A 24,929-nucleotide genomic window follows, 5' to 3' on the forward strand; every position below is an offset into this window, starting at 1 on the left:
TACAGAACTCTCTGTTTTGCTGATCTACTGCCTCCAAATATCTTTATTGATTTAGACCTCAATCCTGGAAACTAGTGTTCACATGACTGTGGCCTTAATAACCTTGAAAACAATATGTTAAAGGGATGCAATTTTTGGCCTTCATTCCAGTCATCATGATTTTGATGGAGCTTCCTGTTTTTAGAATAATGTTAAGAAGATAATAGGGATATAAAAAAGAAAAAAAGAAAACAAAAATACAGAAAGGAATTTCTGACTCAGATTTATTTTAGTTCTCTGATGCCTGTTATTTTTTCTACCTCACTACCAGTGAATGTTATACTTCTTTCTTTTAAAATATTGCACTTTAAAGGAGAGATTTTCTAAAGTATCCAATGAATTGATTTTCGAAAGTATCCATATGCCCCACTGATTTTTTTCTATAAGGTTTGTGCTCTTAGGTACTTTTGAACATCTCTCTGTCAATAAATGTGTCCTAAGCACATATCATTAACCAAGGAAAATGTTGTTTAACAACATATCTGGCTAATCATTAAATTGCAAATTCAAAATTCCATTTTGGGGGCCTATTTTAGTTTCCTCAAGAATGAGTATGCCCTTGTACGTTTCAAAGCCAGGGCCTGGTGCTCCCCTGGAGTAGTGATGTGGGAGAGAATTTAGTCTAGCAGGCACTGGGGGTAGAGAGGGTACAGGTGGAGATCCCCTTACTAGAGGAGTTCAGATTAACCCTGACTGTACTCAGAGCCGGCTCCAGAGTTTTGGCCACCCCAAGCAGCCAAACAAACAAAAAAGCAATTGCGATCGCGATCTGCGGCGGCAATTCGGTGGGAGGTCCTTCGCTCTGAGCGGGAGTGAGGGACCGTCCGTCGAATTGCCGCCGAACAGCTGGACCTGCCGCCCCTCTCCGAAGTGGCCGCCCCAAGCACCTGCTTAGTAAGCTGGTGCCTGGAGCCGGCCCTGACTGTACTCATATCAAAAGATAAGACTCCCCCATTCCCTTTTGATAAAGCCTTTTTCCAGATGTGATGACAATTAAGGCACAGTCCTGCAAATGTTCTTAACTGTAAGCACAGTCATAAGTGTTTGCAGGGTTGGGGCCAACTATGTAACATATTGCTGGGGCCAAGTGTACAAAAACTCCTCAGCCTTTGCCCGAAATCACTAGATTGATTTAGAAAGCATGAGATTTAAAAAAAAAAAAAAAAAAAAAAAAATTGGAGCTCTTTGTTTGCTGTCTTGTGGCGTGAAGCCTGTAGGGATCAGGGAGGGATTTCTCCCCCCCCTCCACTGTACTCTGTTTTTGTCTCCTTTCTCTGAAGCATCAAAGATTGCCACAGCTGGAGATGGGATACTGAAAGGGGTGGGCGGCTGTTCGGAGGTGGCACCAAGCATTCTCTCTCCCAGGTTCTTGGCTGGCTGGTTCTTGCTCACAAGCTCAGGGTCTAACTGATCATCATATGTGGGATCACAAAGGAATTTTCCCTCAGGTCATATTGGCAGTGACCTTGGGAAGTTTTCACATTCCTCTGAAGCATGGGGTGTATGTCACTTGCTAGGATTGTCTGGATATGTCTGACTTAATCAATTTCCTGCCACTGCAGGGGTCTTGGGCACTGGTGCACCTCAGTCTGTACCAGGGGTGAAAGTCAGATAAAATACTTACCAGTACGGGGGCTGTCAAGGCTGCTTCCCCACTCTGAACTTTAGGGTACAAATGTGGGGGCCTGCATGAAAACTTCTAAACTTAACTACCAGCTTAGATCTGGTCCGCTGCCACCATTCCCAAAGCTAATTCCCTTCCCTAGGTAGCCTTGAGAGACTCTTCACCAATTCCCTGGTGAATACAGATCCAAACCCCTTGGATCTTAAAACAAGGAGAAATTAACCATCCCCCCTCCTTCCTCCCACCAACTCCTGGTGGATCAAGATCCAACCCCCTTGGATCTAAAAACAAGGAAAAATCAATCAGGTTCTTAAAAAGAAGGCTTTTAATTAAAGAAAAAGGTAAAAATCATCTCTGTAAAATCAGGATGGAAAAATAACTTTACAGTGTAATCAAACTTAAAGAGCTCAGAGGACTCCCCTCTAGCCTTAGGTTCAAAGTACAGCAAACAAAGATAAACACTCTAGCAAAAGGTACATTTACAAGTTGAAAAAACAAAGATAAACTAACACGCCTTGCCTGGCTGTTTACTTACAAGTTTGAAATATGAGAGACTTGTTCAGAAAGATTTGGAGAACCTGGATTGATGTCTGGTCCCTCTCAGTCCCAAGAGTGAACAACTTCCCAAACAAAGAGCACAAACAAAAGCCTCCCCCCCCCCCCAAGATTTGAAAGTATCTTGTCCCCTTATTGGTCCTTTGGGTCAGGTGTCAGCCAGGTTACCTGAGCTTCTTAACCCTTTACAGGTAAAAGGATTTTGGAGTCTCTGGCCAGGAGGGATTTTATAGTACTGTACACAGGAGAGCTGTTACCCTTCCCTTTATAGTTATGACAGGGGCCTAGCTCTGGGGCCCCGGAAGGGGCAGGGTCTCAGGCGGAAGGGACGGGGCTAGGGGTGGTCAGCCTCCCCCAGCCAGCCCTTCCACGCTGCCCGGCCTGTGCTGCTCGGGGCTCCGGCGGCAATTTAAAGGGCCCGGGGCTCCAGCTGCTGTCGCAGTAGTGGTGGCAGCGTCCAGGAACCCTGGGCTCTTTCAAATCGCTGGGCCCTGGGGCAGCTGCCCCTTTTGTCTCCCCTCCACCCCATCGGCAGCCCTGGGGGAGGGTGGGGAGGGAAAGGGGCACAGCAGCGCTTTAACGTGGGCTGTGTACGGGCCGGTACCGGCGCCCACTTCTTATCGGTATGCAGTACCAGCCCACTTTGATCTCTGGTCTGTTCTGTTCTCTGCCTGTGGCACATAATAGTCCAGTCTCCTGTGGGCTAAAATAATTTGTCCTAATTTAAATTGTTGGCTTTAGTGTGCGGGTGCTAAGTGGCATTAGTGGCCTGTGTTGCACAGGAGGTCAGACTATATCAGGGGTCGGCAACTTCTTGCGCGCGGCTCGCCAGGGTAAGCACCCTGGCAGACCAGGCCAGTTTGTTTACCTACCACGTCCGCAGTTTCGGCTGATTGTGGCTCCCCTTGGCCGCGGTTCACTGCTCCAGGCCAATGGGGGCTGTGGGAAGCGGCGCGGGCCGAGGAATGTGCTGGCCACGGTTTCCCGCCACCCCCATTGGCCTGGAGCGGCGAACCGCGGCCAGAGGGAGCTGCGATCTGCCGAACCTGCGATGCGGCAGGTAAACAAACTGGCCCGGTCTGCCAGGGTTCTTACCCTGGTGAGCCACATGCCAGAGGTTGCCGACCCTGGACTAGATGATCTGTAGACACTTCAGGCCTTAAATTCTATCCCTCTGTTCTCAAACATCTGCTTCTAGGAGAGCTAGAAATGTCTATTTAAAATAAATAAATTAAAGCTGGGATTTTCCCCTAATCATGTGATTCCAGGAACTGTGGCTTTAGGAGAAGACACCCAAATACAAGACTCCAATACTTATGATTTTATCTTGAAACACCACACACGCACATGCATGCGCTCACACAAAGGGTGTAGCATGAGGTAGTACTAATTACTGAATTTCATTATAAATCACACTCACTACTTTTCTGTATTATAGAAAATTAGTACTTCATAAGGGAATTGTGCTATTTTTCACTTTAAAAATTTTCTAAACATAAAAAACTTTGGTAAGTATTAAATTGAAAAAACAAAATACACCTCCCCCATCTTGTCAATGCATCAAGTGAAGCATCTTCTAGTCATGTGTAACCTGTGTCCTGACACTTTTTATTCTGAAAAAAATGCAGTATTTTCCATCTTAAATTATTAATGAATAACCCCAGCTTTCAGATTCAGTCAAGAAACACTTTCTTCGGATGCCTAACAGAGAGATTGCCATTAACACACAGGTGGAAGAATAGCTTACTGAACTGCAAAAGAGCATAGTTCATAAAAAATGAGTGTTGCCCTTCTATTTCAAATAAACCACAGTACAGGACATGCATATGTGATGTGTCATGCTTTTAGGCTTTGGACTACAAAGTACTGCAGGGAACTAAGCAAGGCATTGTGCCAATCAGCAGTTATTCACCAGTCTTGAGGAGAGTCAGGTTCATATTTTTGTATTAAATTTCAGTTTTAATACATCCAGAAGAACTTTATTCTATTTAATGTGCAGGTTAACATGAGCTACAACATTTGGAGCAGAAGTTATCTGTATTTGGGATTTTGTTCAACCTACTGGAGGTTGGAGCCAGTCTAGAAGTTCAGACCTGGATCTGACAAGTTCATGGGAGTTTGGATCAGGTGTTTCTTGCTGCTGCTTTGGGTCATTTTCTGGTATCATGTCCACTTTTGATGGCTGAACAAGAAGTATGTTGTTAGTATTACAGGGCTCTGCATGAATCTCTTAAAATTAGTGAATGCAAAGTGTCCAGTTGCAAATAAGGCCATATAATGAGAGAATATGCAACACATCTGCACTGTCAGCCCACCAAAAACATTTTTCTGTCATTTTTATATGTTTGTTCAGGTTTTTATTCCTTGTGTATTAAATGTGTAATTGAAAAACATATGATATAAAGATGGATGGCACTCCTGGAGTACACATGGATTTAGTTTGCCCAGGCAATAACTGTATTTTAAATGCCTCTGTCATATGATTGTTGTTCTTAATTGAATTTGGTAACATAGCAGATGGTTATAGTAAGTGCAGGTAAATATTATTTACCTGCCCTTCTGACTTTGGGAAGCTCATTGGTTCTACTTGTGACCATCTTGACTGAGCTTTGGAGTGTTTTATTGTACTCTAAAAAGGTTTGCTACCTATTGCAGTGAACTGATGAATCAGTGCTCCTGTCAACCTAGATGGTAAATGATACTTTTAATCAGTGTTCAGGCAACCTAGATCTGCACATAGGAAATCACATAGAGAAAGAAAGCCTTCATGGATATACCAGTTATCTGAGTTTCATGAATAACTGATCTGATAATTTTCTACAGTAGATTGACTCTATTTGAGACTAATAGAATTCCAAGCAGCCTGCATATGGTAATTTGGCAGTTAGTGGAGATGGCTAATAATGAGAAACTGCCATTGAGGTGTACTGTTTATGTATCCTATGCTAATATACTCAACCTGCTGCTCAGGTTTTATTCCTATAATTCATCATGTGTCAAGATGGTAATATCTGTGGTTCTCTTGGAACCAAGCATCTTTACTTCCTTCCTGACTGACACATTGTGCTCCGCTTCAGCTGAACAGAAAACTTCCCTTTTTATTTCTACTAAAGTGTTATGTTTTGCTTCATTCTAAACTCAGTTTTATTGGGCAATAATGTGATCAGAACAAAATTAGTGTTGATTAGATGCTCAATTCAGTTGAGTTACTCTGGATTTAAACGGTGGTAACTGAAAAGAGAAGCATAGCTACTCTGGGTTTGTGTCAGAGGTACTGAGTTACAATTTGGCAAGAAAGGTACAGAGGAGAAGTTTATCCCTGTAACTCGAGGGTTTATTATATTTTCATGCTCCTCATTATGATCTTACCCTATAGTGGAAGCAGACTAATGCTGTTTTGATAGTGCTTTCTCATTCTCCGCAAAAGACAAAATCCATATGGCCTGTCTCGGTTAGTCCTCCTAAAGGAAGACAAACATAATTTACTGTTGCTGCTGTAATACTATTTTATTTCTGTCTCCCTTTCCGAGGCACTGTGGTTTCTTTATACATTTGCTCAAATGCTAAGTCAGAATAAGTCATATTAATTTTTTTTTTTTGGTCAACTTTCCTCATGGAAGAAAGTGAAGATATGGGCTTCCTGGTCTTTATCACAATCTGTTTCTGGCATTGTGTAAACATGAGAGAGAGACGCCACAGAGGGTCCTGAGGCACCTTTAAGACTAACAGAAGTATTGGAGCTTTCAGAGTAACAGCCGTGCTAGTCTGTATCCGCAAAAAGAAGAACAGGAGTACTTGTGGCACCTTAGAGACTAACAAATTTATTAGAGCATAAGCTTTCGTGGACTACAGCCCACTTCTTCGGATGCATATAGAATGGAACATATATTGAGGAGATATATATACATACATACAGAGAGCATAAACAGGTGGGAGTTGTCTTACCAACTCTGAGAGGCCAATTAATTAAGAGAAAAAAAACTTTTGAAGTGATAATCAAGCTAGCCCAGTACAGACAGTGTGATAATAAGTGTGAGAATACTTACAAGGGGAGATAGAGTCAATGTTTGTAATGGCTCAGCCATTCCCAGTCCTTATTCAAACCGGAGTTGATTGTGTCTAGTTTGCATATCAATTCTAGCTCAGCAGTCTCTCTTTGGAGTCTGTTTTTGAAGTTTTTCTGTTGTAATATAGCCACCCGCAGGTCTGTCACTGAATGACCAGATAAGCTTTCGTGGGTGAATGCCCACTTCATCAGGCGCAAGTAATGGAAATTTCCAGAGGCAGGTATAAATCAGTATGGAGATAACGAGGTTAATTCAATCGGGGAGGGTGAGGTGCTCTGCTAGCAGTTGAGGTGTGAACACAAAGGGAGGAGAAACTGCTTCTGTAGTTGGATAGCCATTCACAATCTTTGTTTAATCCTGATCTGATGGTGTCAAATTTGCAAATGAACTGGAGCTCAGCAGTTTCTCTTTGGAGTCTGGTCCTGAAGGTTTTTTTACTGTAAGATGGCTACCTTAACATCTGCTATTGTGTGGCCAGGGAGGTTGAAGTGTTCTCCTACAGTTTTTTGTATATTGCCATTCCTGATATCTGACTTGTGTCCATTTATCCTCTTGTGTAGTGACTGTCCAGTTTGGCCAATGTACATAGCAGAGGGGCATTTCTGGCACATGATGGCATATATAACATTGGTGGACGTGCAGGTGAATGAGCCGGTGATGTTGTAGCTGATCTGGTTAGGTCCTGTGATGGTGTTGCTGGTGTAGATATGTGGGCAGAGTTGGCATCGAGGTTTGTTGCATGGGTTGGTTCCTGAGTTAGAGTTGTTATCGTGCGGTGTGTGGTTGCTGGTGAGAATATGCTTAAGGTTGGCGGGTTGTCTGTGGGCGAGGACTGGCCTGCCTCCCAAGGTCTGTGAAAGTGAGGGATCATTATCCAGGATGGGTTGTAGATCACTGAGGATGGGTTGGAGAGGTTTAAGCTGAGGACTGTAGGTGATGGCCAGTGGAGTTCTATTGGTTTCTTTTTTGGGCCTGTCTTGTAGGAGGAGGCTTCTGGGTACACGTCTGGCTCTGTTGATTTGTCTCCTTCCCATAGGTCCAGATGATGAAGATGTCATCAGTGTAGCGTAGGTAGAGAAGAGGCGTGAGTGGACGAGAGCTGAGGAAGCGTTGTTCCAGGTCAGCCATAAAAATGTTGGCATATTGTGGGGCCATGCGGGTGCCCATGGCGGTGCCACTGGTCTGGAGGTATATATTGTCACCAAATTTGAAATAATCGTGCATGAGGATAAAGTCACAGAGCTCAGCAACAAGTTGTGCTGTGTCATCATCAGGGACACTGTTCCTGACAGCTTGTATTCCATCCGTGTGTGGGATGTTTGTGTAGAGAGCCTCTACATCCATGGTGGCTAGGATGGTGTTTTCTGGGAGGTCACCAATGCATTGTAGTTTTCTCAGGAAATCAGTGGTGTCACGGAGATAGCTGGGAGTGCTGAGAGAGAGAAAGAGAAATCTTTTCTTGTTTAAACTCAAGCATTTTTATGTTAGCACCTTGTATCATTGTCAGATATGTGCATATCCATTTATACTAGCATCTATAGAAAGCTTGATTCATGTGTCCTGCTCACGTTATTGAAATGTGTCCAGTTTGCTGCCAAATTGGAGACCAAAGTCTGCCCACAATATTCATGACTTCAGTGGGATAACTCTCATAAATAATGCAAGTTGGATCTGGCTTTAGGGCTCAAATGGGCATCTGATCTATTTCTGTAAATCCTTACCCCTGCACAGAGATCCACAGAAGTCAATACGTTATATTTGCATCTCTATCTAGATAATTTTACTTAACTTTGAGGGCTTGTTCGGCTTCATTATTGTACACTTCTGCACTTCCCATTTTCATCAGCTACCTTGTTTGTGATGAAAATCAAAAGTGCAAAGGTGTAAAATAAAGTTAACTAAACTTTTCCCAACTTTAGTCGTGACATTGTATTTTGGCCTCTGACACTGTAACGTCCTTTAGTTGTAATGTGCATATGTGAATTCTTGTTTTAGTGTAAAGTACCCACAGTTTAAGATGAGTGCTAAAAATAAATCTAACTAAATATTATAAAATAAGCACATTTTTTTTTCTGAAATATCGATTCTGAAGTCATTGTGGCTTTGTGCAGGTGTATGGATCCAACCATGTGGAGCCAGTTGCAGGGCTGGAGCCTTTATATTTCCATGTCTCAGTACCCCATCTGTTAATTGTGGAATTTTACTCCTTCTCCGTCCTCCTAGTCTGTTCTTTTTTCTGTATGAACTGAAAATTCTTTGGGGGCAAGCACTTTTTTCCTATTAGGTACAATGGGGCTCAATCTCTATTTAGGAAAATCAGTGTAATAGCCCTGGGGTCTTTAGGACATTTTATGACAGTATGATATTTACAGAAGAACCAAAAATGACCTTGAAGCCTTGTTGTATATATTTAGATGGAATAGATGGGCCCAAAGAGTTAAAGGTATTAACATAAACCAGCATTAAATAAAATTAAACAATATTTATGGTTTGATGTATAGAGACTTCAGCCTGCTTACTACCATGGCAAACATGCTATAAAATTCATGCCAAGAGTTAGAAATGTATTGATTGGAACACACAAAAGGAAAAGAATCATAATGAGTTAAAGAGCATTGAAATTGATTGTTTTTGCCAAACAAACGTAATCAAAACCTATCAAAGTCCTTTTCTGGAGGATATTTAAGATGGGGGAAACATGGCTTTTGTTGACATTCTCAGGATACAGGGGGGCTGATCAATCATGGATGGATGCTTTGGGTTTGCAGGTCGACTACGACAGCTGTTGCTCTGGACTCCGGTTCACCTCCCAGTCAGGGACATTATCTGTTCGGTTTGATTAGGTCCCTCTCCTTCACTGGTCCTCTTCAGGCCAAGCAGAACTGGATGGGCCATCTTATCTCACCATGCTGGCACTGTGCAGTACAGCTCATTTCAGGATAAGGTGAAAATCAGAGAGAGAGAGATAGGACAGGAGGAAGATAGGGGGTGCAGAAAGGAGCACATGAGGAAGACAGAGTAGGATCTCACATATGTCAGGTTGGAGTCCTTGCTGGTGCAGTGATGATGATCAGGCATCCCCACTGGAATATCAAGTTCTAGTATCATGGCAACAGTCCTTCTGCTGGAGCTGTGGTGAGGGTAATTTTTTTTCTCTTTTCCCAAAGTCTCTTTTTTTTAAGGGAATAATCCATCCTCTCAATGTTTTATCCATTAATGAGACCTAATTTCCAGCACACCAATTTTGGTTAATTGATTTATGATCCGATAAGCCACTCGTTTAACCGTCATAACATGGTCCTCGAGTGGTATAGTAGACCCTTTCTGTTTAAATTAATTTAGTCTTTCTGTCTCCTCACATCTTTTCTGAAACAATTTTAAATAACAGATCATTGTAACCAAATCATGAACCTTTACCCACTTTTCACCAGTTAAGCTAATAATTAAAGAAGGCCTACTAGGCCTCAATTATTACAACAGCTCACATTAATATGAAATGACCTGGAATAGTTTTACAAATCAGGATCCTCCAGACAGAAGCAGAATGTTGCCCATATCTCTGCTACCTTTTGTTTTACGGGTTAGATATGGAAATAATGAGTTTTAATATTCAGACACCCCTAAAGAAGGCACCAAAGATCGTTGATGTCATATGCAGAACCATTGTATGCTTCTGATAAGAAACAATGCTGTACTTTAAATTATAACAAATGGTATTGCGTACTACCGTGCTAAATGTTTCCTGAGTGTGTTATTTCTCTGTTGCAATAGTAGATGTGACCGGGGTCCTAGTGGGGAGCCAGCTGTGGTCATTCAATTAGGGTGAACTGCAAAGAATGGGGGAGACAATCCCCATAAAGCTGGTGGATATTCCAATACTTAGATTTACCAATCCCAGCACAAAACAGCTTCTTTATTATCTTACTGGTACTCAGAAGTCCAAACTCAGGTCCCTTAGAGTGATCCAGCCTCAGGCCTTCATCCAGGTACCCACGTCAAATATGATGAAAATTTTTGTAAATCTTATTTCATCATATAAAAGAAAAGGTTCTACCAGTCCCAAAGAATTGGACACACAACTTCCCAGGTTAATGAATGTTTCAGATCTTACCCAAATACATGCTACAGCCAATTCTTATTAACTAAACTAAAAATTATTCAGAAACGAGAGAGAGAGAGTATGGTTAAAAGATCAATATACATACAGACATGAGTTCAATTCATTGAGATGCAGATTCATAGCAGAGATGGTGAGCTTTGTAGTTGCAAAGAGTTCCTTTAGAATTCAGTTAATAGGTTATAGTCCAATGTCCAAATCTCACATTCAGGGTGTACCAGCATAACTGGGACCTCAGTCTTGCGACTCAAACGTCCCCGATGAAGTCTAAGCAAATCTGAGATGACAGAATCAGGACCCAAGGATCTTTTATACAATTTCATGTCTTTTGACAAATTGGAATTCCTCAGGGAACAAAAGGTAATTAGGATGACTTTGAAGGAGGTCCATCACCAGTACTTAGCTAAGGCCATTTGCTTGTTCCTCCACCATTCACAATACATTTCAAAGAGAGATGAATACTGAGATATCCCGTGTTTACAATTAATTTACATGATAGGATGTTCTTTTGACCTCTGAATTATCAGCATACAGCATAGACAGGGACTGTTGATTACATTGCGGACCCTACTCATACATACACTGAAACACAAACATTATCTCCTCACATGTCTTCTATGGGTTATTTATTTTGCAGGATGTTTAACCCTTTGTAGCCATGTCACAGTAAATGTTTGTACATTAAAAACATTCTTCGAACATTTATTGCCTTTCTTTTTATATAATAACACAATCTTCCTTTGAGGAAGCATGCTATGCATTGAACTGACTTCTGTTTTTCAAATGCAGTGTGTGTCAAAAGCTGTTTTGACTGGAATCACAGGTCTTTCAGATCTTTGTCTTTATTTAATGTGTCATTGAAATATCTTTAACTTTATAGATACAATGATGATTCAAAGTAATCTAAAAATAAAATACCATTTTCAGAATACCAAGATCATTGCAATGGAATAGCATTAAATATAATTTTCAAGCTGACCTTTTGAGATTTCTGTGCTACAGTTATAACACTGCTTAGTTTGTCTTCATTTTATGGAGACAGAAATACAACTAGAACCAGGTAATATATATACTCAACACTTGTCTGGCTTTGAATACATGAATTTTTATGAAAATTTGAAATTTCTCACCAAGTTAGTGTGAAGAATATTTTTCCTGCAAGGAAGACTGAAATATTTGGGACAGATTTTTGAATTTTGAGCAGGGTTGGTTGTGACTGGTTAGCAAATGTAAGCTCTTTACAGCAAATGTTACAGCAAATGTAAGCTCTTTAGGCCTGGGACAGTGTCTTAGTACAGTATAGCAGGGAGCCGGCACATTGTCAGTACTCAACAATGACAATGGTGTCCATCTTGTTTACCTGCTTAGCTAAGGAGGGTCCCTAGCAGAAGGCCTTGAATTTAACTCAGCCTTTCAAATTGCATCCTTTTTCTGAGACAAAATAAAGTGGACATGAGGGAATTGCTCCGTGCTGTAGTATGTTACCCACACAGACACAAAAGAACCATCCAGGATTTGTAGGGGGAACAGTGGCCCTACTTGATGGTCCCCAAAGACACTGGTGAGGAGAAAAAATCATCCATTAAAGAGGCCAGTCCTCCAGGCTTTCCTGTAACAAGTCCAGGTAAGGATGTAGGAGAACTGTGTGGGACAGAAGATTGAGTAACCATGTGGGGGATAGGTTCATATGGTTTGGATAAGCTTCCAAACTCCAGACCTTCTGATATTCCCATACCTGGATTGAGACACAGTTTAGCTACGCTGAAGCTGGTTTACAGCAAAGTTCTGCATGTGGTTTGACTATGGTAATGCTTGTGTTTGCATATTTTATTCCCCTTCTGGTCATGAAATCTTGTCCTGCATTCCACTGAAGTCAACACTCCCACTGACTTTATAAAATGCAAAATCAGTTACATTTGTGCAAGCCCATTGAAGCTAATTGGAATTGCATAGGTGTCACTAAGGGTTTGCTTTGGCCCTTCAGGACTTGCATTACAGTTGATGTTGCATAAGAAGGAAAAAGCACAGGTTGATTCTTGGATCCCAGTTTGAATTTTCAGGTCTAGCAATCAGTAAAAAATCACACAGATTTATTTGCAAAGCAAAGCACCTTGGGTGTAGAAATGTTGGGCACAACAAACAAGGAACCTCAAGAAGCTTTTCAGGGTCACCTTTTTGGTTAAGACTTCACTGTAACACTTACAAAATATATGCAACTACTATCGTATAATTTATAAAATTATTATCTTGCAAATGTTTGCATCACATTTTGTTTAAAGGTATTTGTGCATCATAAGTAGAGTTGCAACCCTCATTTCCTACCTACAATTGGAAAAGTATAATAAAGTGGTTAAGAAGCTAGTGTGCTCCGACCACTGCTCCTCTAACTGAGGACAGTCATCTACCCCCCAGTCTGTCTGTCATATCGGTCCTTGTCTTTCCACTTAAACTTACATTATTTTGGGTAGGGACCATCTTCTTCACATAGCACAATGGGGCCCTGGCCTCATGGCACTGTCATAATACAAATAAATAATAATACAAACAAACAAAAAAGATGTAAAATGTAAAAGATGTAGTTAAAAACAACTTAAAAAAGAAAAATAATTTATCCTACCATTCATTATTTATATTAACTGCCATCATTGTTTTCTATCCAAATGTATTAGTGTCATCTATGTATTCCTATTAAAATGACCCACTTTTCTCTTAGGAATGGAGCTAGATTACAGCCTATATTTGTCTACTGTATATTAGCCTAGGGAGATGCCGAAATTTGATCTATGTTGATGTTGAGTTTTGTTTGTAACTCTGTGCTGGCAAGTTTAGCAGAAGTTTCTCTTCACAAATGACAGTTTGTTCATAATTCCAATGCCAGAATATAAATTACCCAAGCATATTCCAGGTTTATATATATTTTTTTCTTAATTTCTTGTCCAAAATTCTTTAGTCTGTTTGCTAGCAGGCCTTCTAAGGCTTTCTCTTTCATTAAAGGGTAACATGAGTGATGAGACGTTTGAACAGTGTATTGGGCAAACCAGTTCAGCTACAATAATAATATTAGGCACATGTGAAAAATGTGACATCTTCATGATGCTTTACAGTCATTAATCTGCCCAGCACCCCTATGAACATGGTCATTAAGTGGTAGTGTTCCCATTAGAAGGCGAAATTGAGATAAGGATGTTGTGAGTTGCTCAAGGCTGTGGGAAGGGTGGGGGAAAGGCTGGTGGTATAATGAGGAGTAAGGGGGGTAAATTAAACGAAGGAAAGTTTAGGCTGAGGATCAGAAATCATTTACTAATAGTAACATCTGCTAGATTGTGGAATAACCACACAAGGAAAGCAGAGTAAGCTCCACCATTGGAGTCATATCTAAAATAGTATTGCACAAAGCATTTGAAGACCACAAAGCACTCAAGGGAACAACTTTGCATTGGTCATGGTGTTCTAGAATGGAGGCTGCCAAAACCTGGCAACTAGACTTCATTTGTGCAACTCTATGTGAGGCTGCTGCTCCATTTGTACCTAAATACAGTCTGATGGTCACCCTTAACAAGAAGAACAGGAGTACTTGTGGCACCTTAGAGACTAACAAATTTATTAGAGCATAAGCTTTCGTGGACTACAGCCCACTTTTTCGGATGCATACAGAAGTGGGCTGTAGTCCACGAAAGCTTATGCTCTAATAAATTTGTTAGTCTCTAAGGTGCCACAAGTACTCCTGTTCTTCTTTTTGCGGATACAGACTAACACGGCTGCTACTCTGAACCCTTAACAAGTTCTCAGTGGCCTTACATACCTCAATAAAGTAACCCTAGAATCTGCATTATTCTTTATACAGATAACCTTATCTATGGAAAATGGGAATGGTTTTAGAACCACTCAGTCACTAAGGGCAGAGTTTTAAAAACTTAGATAGAGACACTATGCTGGCAACTTTTCCCTTGGCATCCCCCTCTTTTCAATGCCCTGAGTCCCTCTGTCTTATACAGTTAGTCTCAGGGTTTTAATATGCTTCCTGCTGGGAAGTTTGTAGTATAACAAGGGGCAGGAGACTAGATAATCTTACTTAAAATAAAAAAGATGTTTGAGTTTGGGACTTGTTCATGTTATATGAAGACGTGAGTTTGTCCAAGCTGCAAGGGAATGTTCATGATGACTTATCGTTTTATCGGTATGAGAGATACCACATCAAGTTGTAATTCATTCCTAGCTTTGGTACATTTTCAGTGTAATACATCTGTCTGCTTTTATTGGTTCAAGGTTTTGTCAGTTGATATGGGGTGGATTGATTTGTAAATGTAGAGTAGACTCCATGTTGACCAGGTGCTTATCTGTTTTAATAAACTCAGTTGATGTGGTTTTGTTTTTAAATTATTCTCTGGCTCTGAAACATTGTAATTCCAAAGAAAATTACTGATCTCTGAATGACAAATAGCATTTACCATTTGGAAAAGAATAGCCAAATAAGTCCAAGGACACATCTACTTTGATGAAGCAAGGTCATTGAAACAGTAGCAACTCCCGTTGAGTATTTTGTACATAAATTGTGATCTTAAAATGCTGATGTACTTCTAGAAATGTATGTGTGTAGAAATTGAAAAACTGATGGATAGTGCTCTAAGAATTGTGATGGATCTTGGCATACTGAAAGTTTATGCTTAATCTTACGTTGGGGCATCAATAATATCAGAAGTACAGAACAGAGTGAAGGAAACTGAGTGAAAACAGTTATGAAACTGTCTAGTAAATGCAATGAATGGCACACAAGAGAAACCTGGTGATATTGAACACCTGCAAAGTCATTTACTTGAGACTTGCTTTCCTTTTTACTGTGAAAGTTCTGAATACTTTTCCAAGGCCAAATGTCATCGAAAGAAAACTAGTACCCAGTTCTGCTGAATGTACTTCTGGAAATGGCTGCTGCATGTTAACTGAATGACGTGATTGTGGAAACAAATCTGTCTCTGTTCTATTTGAGAAAATATAGTGATCAATGTGTGTTTTAGTAGTCAGCAGTGACCATTAGTAAGTAAGTTAAAGATATCCTACAGAAGAGCTTTAAGATATAGGGATATTAGGGATTTCAAGAAATCATCAAGCAAAATGCTTTAAGTGATGTTTCAGCAGCAGAAGCCTGTGTAATAACCTATGCTGTGAGTACCTACATTGGTTCATTCAGCTAGATAAAATGTGACTACAATGTGGGTCTCAAACTTCTTTTACTGGCGACCCCTTTCACACAGCAAGCCTCTGAGTGTGACTCCCCTAATAAATTAAACACACTTTTTAATATATTTAACACAATTATAAATGCTGGAGGCAAGCGGGGTTTGGGGTGGAGGTAGACAGCTCACGACCCCCATGTAATAATCTCGTGACCCCCTGAGGGGTCCCAACCCTCAGTTTGAGAACCCCTGGACTACATGCTTATGGGTTGTAGAGGAAGCTCTTATGGATGTAGTCATGGTGAGGCTGAGAGTTAAATTCTTCTTCATCATTATGTATATTTAATTGTGCTTTACAACCATGAAGGAATACACATCCTCCAGAGTGGCTTACAATCCATACAATATAGACAGTGAAGACAAGACAAAAAACAGTGTAATAGCTGATGAAGTGGAGAGATTACTGGTGAGCAGGTTAAGGTAGAAGGGTACCTGGAAGGAGTTGTGTGGGAGTAATCTGAATTATAGTGCAGTCTTCATGCAGGAAGTAAGAGACTTGTCCAGTCAGAGGAGACAGCATAAAAGAAGGAGCAAAAGTGAGAATGAAAGTAGTCAAAGGAGAGGGGATTGTGAGGAGGGTGGGCAATGGAAAGACTAAGATGAAATGAGAATAAAGATATTCAAAGATTGGGTTAAGTTTTTGGTGAAATTAAGTTAGTGAAGGGATGCAAGGTGGGGAGGTGATGTAGTTGCAACGACTTAAGGGGCGCTATGAGAGAAGATGGTGTTATTAGCGGTATTGGATAGAGAGGAAGAAGTGACATGCAGGCAGCTCAGAAAGGTGAAGAATCTTGTAATCAGAGCAGGAATTGATCAAAGCTAGTGATCTGGTGGAGGATTTGGGGGATATTGAAGAGGATAAAGCAACAGGACATAAGTCCTGACATGATGTGAAAAGGAATGAAAAGTCAAAGAAGATACAGAAGTTGTGAAACTGAGCAATGAGGAGTTGTGGAGGGTGCAAAGAAAAGGTGCTGCATGAGGACTAGGAAGAAAAATAGATTTCATTTTGGTAAAAATGAGTTTAAGATTGCAGCAGAGCATCCAGGAGGAGATGTTGGAGACATTTGGAGATGTGCGAATGGGTAAAGGGAGAGTGGTTGGGGAAAGAGAGGGATTTGAGAATCAACTATATGGGGTTGTACCAATCATTTTGTGAATGGATGAGGTTTCTAGAGAGAAGAGGTGGGCGGCATAGGGTGACAGAAACAGAGAGAAGAAGCATGTGAGGAAGAAAGAATGATCAATGAATAAAAGGCCTTAACTTTCTCCCATGTGACATAGCAAGGAGGAAGTCATCTGAGCAGCATACAGTTTATTGTTATGACCCTGCAGCAGCAAATCATTAGATTGTTGACTAACAGTTGAAACTTCTGTGACTTTGCAATGAGGTCAAAGATGATCTCTTCCATAACTGGTATGTGATGAACAAGCTTGTTGCTGTGTGTATTGTAGCCCTCTGCACAATTATCAGTTTTCTTTAGCTTGGCAGAGGCAGTGGAGTTGAGGATTGCAGTTATCAGGTAGAGGCATTTGTGTGGCTGAAGCCAGTGAGAGCCCTACACTTGGTGCCATGTACTGTATATATATTTTTAAGAACCATAAAGTGAGTATTTCTTTGTTTGTTTTTATTCGCCTCCATACTTATATTTTAATACAACAGCTTGTCTTGTGGTTTTACAGGCAAGAAAAGCTTTAACATATGTAATTTATTCTTCCCTTCGAGGGGGTTTAACAAATTGCCTCTCTGTTTCCTAAAGGAAATAGGGGGGAAAAAACAAAAAAAAGGGGAGGTGGAATGTTACAAGCTGAGATTAAAAAGAAATACCTGGAATCTTGGATAGGAAGAACATAAAAAATGCACTCAGTCCCTCTGAAAATGAGGATTGATCTGACAACTTTCTGGCAAGCTCTCTATGGTACTTGGAAAAAGCAGAATCATATTTGAAAGCCGATTGTTGTCCTTGATAAAATTACCAAATAATTTAGTAGACTATTTCTATATGTTTGTGGATAGAGGCAAAGACACTTCACTTAACAAAAAAAAAAAGTGATGAAAAGAGATTAGCAAATTTCTTGCCAACTGTAAAGTAATTCTGAAGATTAATGAAGAACTGCAGCCAAAGATAAAGGATAACTGAAGGAATATTTTTTACCTCATTGATTTGATTGCAGAAATCATGAAGGACTTTTTAATTTTCATTCCCAAAAGTGTGTAAAAATGTCTATGATACTGCCAGCTAGAACTGTGAAATTAAAAAAGATTATGCAGCAAAACGACAAATTCTTAAAGAGCAAACATGCCCTATGATCACTTCTCTAACATGAATTTGGCAGTCTTGTAGGGTATAAAGGATGGGGTGCAAAGACAACTACTAAGGCAGTGCAGCCAAAAGAAACAGAATTAGTATAGACTAAAATGTGGACCTAGTTGGTGTAGGGAACTAGTTTTCTGATTGGTAATAGCTAATTGCTAATAAAAGTAGATAAAAGTACTCCTCACTCCAGATAGTCAATTTGATTGTTTTTCAGCTCTCATAAAACTGAACATTAATTTTTAGCAAAAGTCTGCAGATGTACTCATGCTTTAGCCAAAACATTGCCCTCTGGAAAATAAGACTAAACGTAACAAGAAGCTTTGATTTATGTCAATATTAATAGAAGGACAAAGGTAAATCATAAGCAGCACTTAGCAGCCCTAGTCATAGACAAGGACCCCACTTTATTAGGTGCTGTACAAACACAGAACAAATAGTTGGTCCCTGCTCCAAAGCGCTTACAATCCAAGTGTAAGACAGGAGACAGCAGATGGATACAGACAGATGGTACTGTAGGAGACTATCTGTGTCAACCTCTTCGGGCAGCTGCTGCTGACCTAGTTAGACATTGTCACAGGAGATGGGGCTTCCTGCATAGGGGTTCTATCTACAGTCAGGAGGAAAAGGGAAGACATTAATTGGAGGATGCAAAGACATTAATTGGAGGGTGTGTGTGTGTGTAATTATATATATATATATATATATATATATATATAAAACAACAAAAAAGTTTAGACCGAGATTAGCCATATACTTGACCCTCACTGTTATGAAACTTGATGTCAGCTATGAGAATCATGCTTTAAGGAGATATGAACTGAAGACATTTTATTTTTTTCTGCTAAGATTGTGGATGATAAAATTAAATCCCCTTAGGCTGTCATAATAAGGATCCTGTTTGTGTGCAAATACTGGTTGGATATTCAGTCTGTGCTTTTTTCATTCATTTTTGTACAAAGGATTGTTTACTTTTAAAGACCTTCTTCCCCACCCCCTCCACTTCGTTTTGCTGCATTAATAAGATTTTAATGCAAAGGACAAGTGATTGTAAGCAGTGAAGCAAAGAAAAGCCTTACGGAGCAAGACTGATAAATTGAAGACATAGATCAGACTTCCCCGCCTGCCTAAATAATTTAAGATAAAAGAAATATTCATCAAAACGGAGCCATGCAGATGGCTTTGATTTTATTTCTGTTTGTCAAAAAGGACAAAAACCTAGGAATAGCTATTAATTCTCCAATATCAGTATGCTTCCTATATAATAGTGAAGCAACATCTTTATGTTTTACCAGCCAGTAAAACAGAAGGTTTATTAGTTGACAGGAACACAGCTTAGGGCAGAACTTGAAGATAGGTCCATCAATGACTATTAGCCAGGATGGTCAGGAATGGTGTCCCTAGCCTCAGTTTGCCGGAAACTGGGATTGGGTGACAGGGCATGGATTTCATTCCTTTTGGGGCACCTGCCATTAGCCACTGTCAAAGGGCAGGATACTGGGCTTGATGGACCTTTGGTCTGACCCAATATGGCCGTTCTTATGTTGTTAGCACAGAAAGCAGTGACTTTCAGCCAAGTCCATCTTGGGGGGAGGGGAGCCCAGAGCCAGGGCTCTGGTCTTCCCCTGAGCCCCAAGCCAGCCAAGACCGACCTGCTTCCAGCTGCCTGGCCCCTGCCCTGCCCTGCCCGTTGCTCCCCCTCCGGACTTTGTCTCGCTTCCTGGGCCAAGAGTCACCTGGTCACATCCCCCTCCTGGGTCTGAGGTTACGAAGGGGCGACCATAGCATCCATGCAGGCAGCTGGATTAACCCCCACAAAAGTCACACACGCTTATTCCCACCACCTAGACATTGGTGCAATACACAGGGAAACCGAGGCACACACAGCATTCATGCAGAACAGTAAGACTCACATACAACATAACAAGGGAAAATCCCCACTTCACATCTCTTCCCCCTTTGAGACCGAACTGAGCAGGGTCACTTTAGCCAGTGACCTGGGGAAGTTCAGGCCCCCCTCTCAGGGACAAAGCATCAGCTATAACATTTGCAGTCCCTTTTAACATGGACCACGTCCATCTCATAATCCTGGAAGGACAGACTCCATTTTAGGAGCTTGGCATTGGCCCCTCTCATCAGGTGCAGCCTGGCAGGGCGATTGGTCCAGGTACACAGTGAAGCGCCGTAAACACAGAAAACAAAATTTCTTATAGGAATGTTTCTGCTAATACTTCTCCACCTTCTAATGTGATTAGTAAATCAGGTCAGGTAATAAGTATTATAGGTAACAGTATAAGAAAAAGCAACACACTGTATGACTGAAGCATTTTATTCTTCAGTGCTATATTTTGTTTGACTTGTGTTTTGGACCTTTTTGTTTTGATTTGGATTTTTTGTTTGGTTAGTGTCACGTTTTTGGGGGTTGGGTAGGGAAGGGTTCTGGGGTTGTAAATCTATATGATTGCATTCAGGATTTACCAAAGCTTGGATCACAGGTGAAAACATATCTACATCATTAAAAAATATGTACAATAGCTGAGATTATTGTACAATTCTGAGGCCAATATGCATTCTTTTAATGAAAGTAAATTAAACCAAGTGAAATATTTTATAGTAATGCATAAGGTTTTGTTTGGCAGACCTTTTAAACCTGATAGCAATGTTCACATTAGAAATACCAACATACATTAGAACTGTGATTCTCAAAGAGGGTTACGCAGAAGTCTTCCGGGGGGACATCAACTCATCTAGATATTTGCCTAGTTTTATAACGGGCTACATAAAAATGACTGAAGTCAGTACAAACTAAAATTTCATACAGACAATGACTTCCGTATACTATACTCTGAAATGTAAGTCAAATATTTATATTCCAATCGATTTATTTTATAATTATATGCTAAAAATGAGAAAGTAAGCAATTTTAGTAACAGTTCTTTTAAGAGATTATTTATTATACTTCTTTACACTTTATATTTACAAGACACTTAACTAACCTTGATTAATCTGCACTACCAGAGGACGCCTCTTCAGGGTATTATCTCCATTTAACAGATGAGGAAGAGAGATTAAGTGGGCTTGCACAAGGCTGCAGAGAAAATCCATGTCCTAGTCTACTACTTCAACTAGTAACATGCATTTTATTGAATAATTTCTTGCCTGGCACATCCCATTCTTAGTACTTTTGCATTTTGTATGATTTAATTTGTTTTCAGATTCAAATTAAATTGAGGAAATTAATTGGCATGTTAATGTTTTTTTGTAATTCGTATGTCCATTGTAAAGATCTTCTGCCATGTTTTTGCCCTAGGTTAGTGTTGTAAACAAGATGCTGTATTTCAGTGTGTTTATCAGTGAATTATTTTTCCAGTAAGAACAATGAATTTCTCATCTGGCAGTTAGTATTGTTGCATAGTGTATTTGAGCTTGTAAGGCAGTGAATAATTAATAGCCCTTCTGCCATTTGTGGCAAGAACTTCTAGAGATGCTTTCCCATGGAATTGTACATCTTGGAAATTATTTAAATATTTGTGTCAAGTCCACAAAGTAGACTCTTAATAAGTAAACTCAAATGATGTATCTCAGCAACCTGTCTTTCAGGTCTGCCATGTACAGAACTACCATTGATTTCAACAGGGCTTTCAGGCCTTAATCCTGCACGATTCAAGTCAATGGGAGTTTTCCCAGTGATTTTAATGGGAGGCAAATCAAGTGTTTGAGTGTGGAAGACTTGCAGGACCAGACCTTTTATTTTGAAAAGCTGTATTCCCGCAAAGTAATGGGATATAAGTGTATACATTCAAGAGTAAAATATGGGGTTTATTGCCTAATTACCTTCAATGCACTGCTAATGGATTTTCTGTTACATGCTTTCTTAGGTCAATGGAACAGAAATCGAATATGAATTTGAAGAAATTACATTGGAGAGGGTAAGTATGAATTGTTTTTTGTATTAAAGAAACCAGTGAAAATTTGATTTTCTGTAGCACAAATAATGCAATTATGATGAAATAATATCATTAAAGGTCAAATTCTAAATTCCTTAGTTAGATAACATTTTCCATTTTAAGTGAGGACTTCAGGATTTGTCCAATAGTTTGTAAATATGAGAAATTCAGCAGCGTCAGCCTTTCACGTGTTTGCATGTCGGGGTCCTGAATGCTTTTCCTATTCATAACTATTACATGGTGTTGAGGTCTGAGTACTTGGAAAAGACCATCAGGTGATGGAACTTCTGGGTGCAGAGATTATTTTTCTTTGTACTTTGCAAGCTGGAAGTATGGAAAGCTTTCCTCACTTTTAGCCTCCTGGGCTTTCTTGTGTGTTCATGAGGAAAGAAGAAATTTAGCACAGATAAGCACTTTATAGCGAGATAATTAACAGCCTTTCAAATTGTAATTTTGTAGTAACTGTGTAAAAGCAGGGTCCTGTATGTATAAATGTGTATGTACAAAGGCATGGACAATATTTGTACAGACTTATTTCTTATCAGTATTAACTGTGTGTGGTATTAGAACTGAAACCTTGTATTGTTAGCTGTGCAATTTAAACATAGCATTGGAAAAAGTGTAGATTTAGGAGTCACTTTGCATCAGGTCTTCCTAGCCTCAGTGACATGTGTTTGGTTGCTGGTTACATAACTATTTTTTTAAGACTGCAGAAGTAGACTACAGACCTCTTTTAATTATCTTTAAACTAGTATAAACAGGCTACTTTCTATATAAAATAATGGAAAGCAGGGCCTGATTGATCAAAATGTGACAATAACATCAGATGAGAAAAAGCCTGTAAGGTAACTAACTATTCTTAAATAGCTAGTAAGGGCTTGTCTACATGGGGACTAAGTCAACGGGACTAAATCATTTAGTTAGTTCATTTTACACAGAAAATAATGAACTTTGCTCTTATCTATAAAGTTTTACAAGCATGTGTAGGCAAAGACATAAGATAAAATAGCAATTGCCTCAACATTGCACTTCCACTGCCCATAAACAACACTGATTTGTACAAAACATTTCCAAACCACCACCTCCATATAAACACAAATAAATAGCTGGATATACAGTGGCACAATTTCAGGCATGAGACTCAAAATAAGAGCAATAGGTATCCCCAATGATATTGCCCTGGCTGTTTGCATTTTGTATTGGATGCCTTACTGACTGCTCAAACCTCTGAGCAAGTCTCTGTACCTAAGCCTCTCACCCATTGCTAAGGGTTCTCCCTTGCTCTGACAAATATTGTGCAAAATACAACGTGCTTCTATAATCTTTGGGACACTTTCTTCTGCTGCTTACAACCTATTCCACAAACAGTGCCATCTCCCTTCCAAATGCACATAGCACTACCATTCTGCAACTCCTGAGGTGACAGTTAAAAGTTCCTGCCTTCGGTCCAAGTAGCTTTTGAATGGCTTCATAACAACGGAAGCTGCACACTACTCAGCAGCAGAGGGTAAGCTCGGGGTCTCAGGATAACTGGAGCAATCTCCACACCATTAATGTCCATATTGTTCCTGGAAGAAAACAGTCCTTTCTCCGTGACATTAAAAAGAGTTGAGTTCTGAAAGAACCTAGCATCGTGGATCCTTCCAAACCACCCAACATTTGTCGGTAAAACTGCCCTGATGTTCGACAAGCTCTTGGAGCACCATGGAGAAATACCGCTCTCTGTTTATGAATTCTGAGCTCTAATCTGGGGGGGGAAGAGGGAAAAAATAGGCACGCAGATCCCATCAGTTGCCCCAATACAGTTTGAGAGGCCCATCAATGTGTGCAAAGCCATCAATAACCACCAGAGCATGACTGAACTGTATAACTCGGTGCAACAGTATCTTTTCCATCTGAACACATCTGCACATCTAAATGACAATGGCCCCAACAGTCGAGCTCACCACACCAAATTGGTTCACTACAGACCAGTAGCATTCAGGGATAGCCAGCTTCCAGATGGCAGTGGGGACCTGCTTGTCCATGAGTATGTGGCACTGCATGTTGGTACACGGCCATTGTAGCTCTGGGATTAGTTCAGCACATATCTTCAGAAAGACTGCCTATCCCATCCTTGCATCTGAAGAAGTGAGGTTCTTACCCACGAAAGCTTATGCTCCCAATACTTCTGTTAGTCTCAAAGGTGCCACAGGACCCTCTGTTGCTTTTTAAAGATTCAGACTAACACGGCTACCCCTCTGATACTATCCCATCCTGAAATTCTCTCATGACTGCTGGTCATCCCAGGTCTGCAGAACAACCTTTTCCCACCAATCCACACTGGTTTCCCAAGCCCAGAAACTATGCTACAAGCTTTGAAGCTGCTCCAGGAACTGGGCCTCCCCTATCACTTGCTTGATGTTTTCCTCTTCTTCCTCATCTGTGTCCCAGTTCCACAGCTGCTGAAGACCCTCCTGCTGCTGGAAATGCTCCTGCTGCTGACCTGCCTTGTGATCTGCTTGGTGGTGCGGCTGGCACAGTTGAAAGACAAATTCATCTGGCTTTGAGTGCTGAAATAAAGCTCAGTCAGCCTCTCTGTGTCTGAGGCTGCGTGCCAGCATAATGGCACGAAGAATGATCGGGTCCATGCTGGTTGACAACAATTCAAAAATGGAAGAAGCCCTCCAAGAAAGAAAGTATGGGGTGGATGCAGATGAATCATGGAAATTTTAATTTTAACTAGCTGGCTTCTGCTGTCCATATCACAATACACACCAAGAAAAATCCCAAAACGCACACCACTCAGCAGTGTAGCAAAGGACCATTGAATGTTATCCGAGAATGCCATGCACTCAGTTTGCAGCAAACCGCTGCTGCATATACACAGTGATGCTCATTGGCAGAGGACCCGTCATCTCATGCATATACTATTACTGGTACCACTCATTCCCTGGTGCACATAAAAAGCTGAGGGTTAAACTCCCTGTATAGACAAGCCCTGAGAGTAAATGACTCATTGCACAACTTCTTCTGCATATTGTACTTTTCATTG

The 24,929-nt window shown here is 40.5% G+C and overlaps 1 protein-coding gene across 11 annotated transcripts in view; it reads left to right on the forward strand.

Annotated features, from left to right (window-relative positions):
* Positions 1-24,929, forward strand: part of DLG2 (discs large MAGUK scaffold protein 2) — a 1,481,925-nt gene that overhangs the window by 929,419 nt on the left and 527,577 nt on the right. For all 11 annotated transcript variants that reach the window (XM_054015731.1, XM_054015732.1, XM_054015733.1 and 8 more), the window contains one exon: positions 21,827-21,877. In XM_054015731.1, the coding sequence (XP_053871706.1) occupies positions 21,827-21,877 (51 nt within the window). The remainder of the gene's footprint in view (positions 1-21,826; positions 21,878-24,929) is intronic.

This window comes from Malaclemys terrapin, chromosome 1 (assembly GCF_027887155.1).
Source record: "Malaclemys terrapin pileata isolate rMalTer1 chromosome 1, rMalTer1.hap1, whole genome shotgun sequence".
NCBI classification, from domain to species: Eukaryota; Metazoa; Chordata; order Testudines; family Emydidae; genus Malaclemys; species Malaclemys terrapin.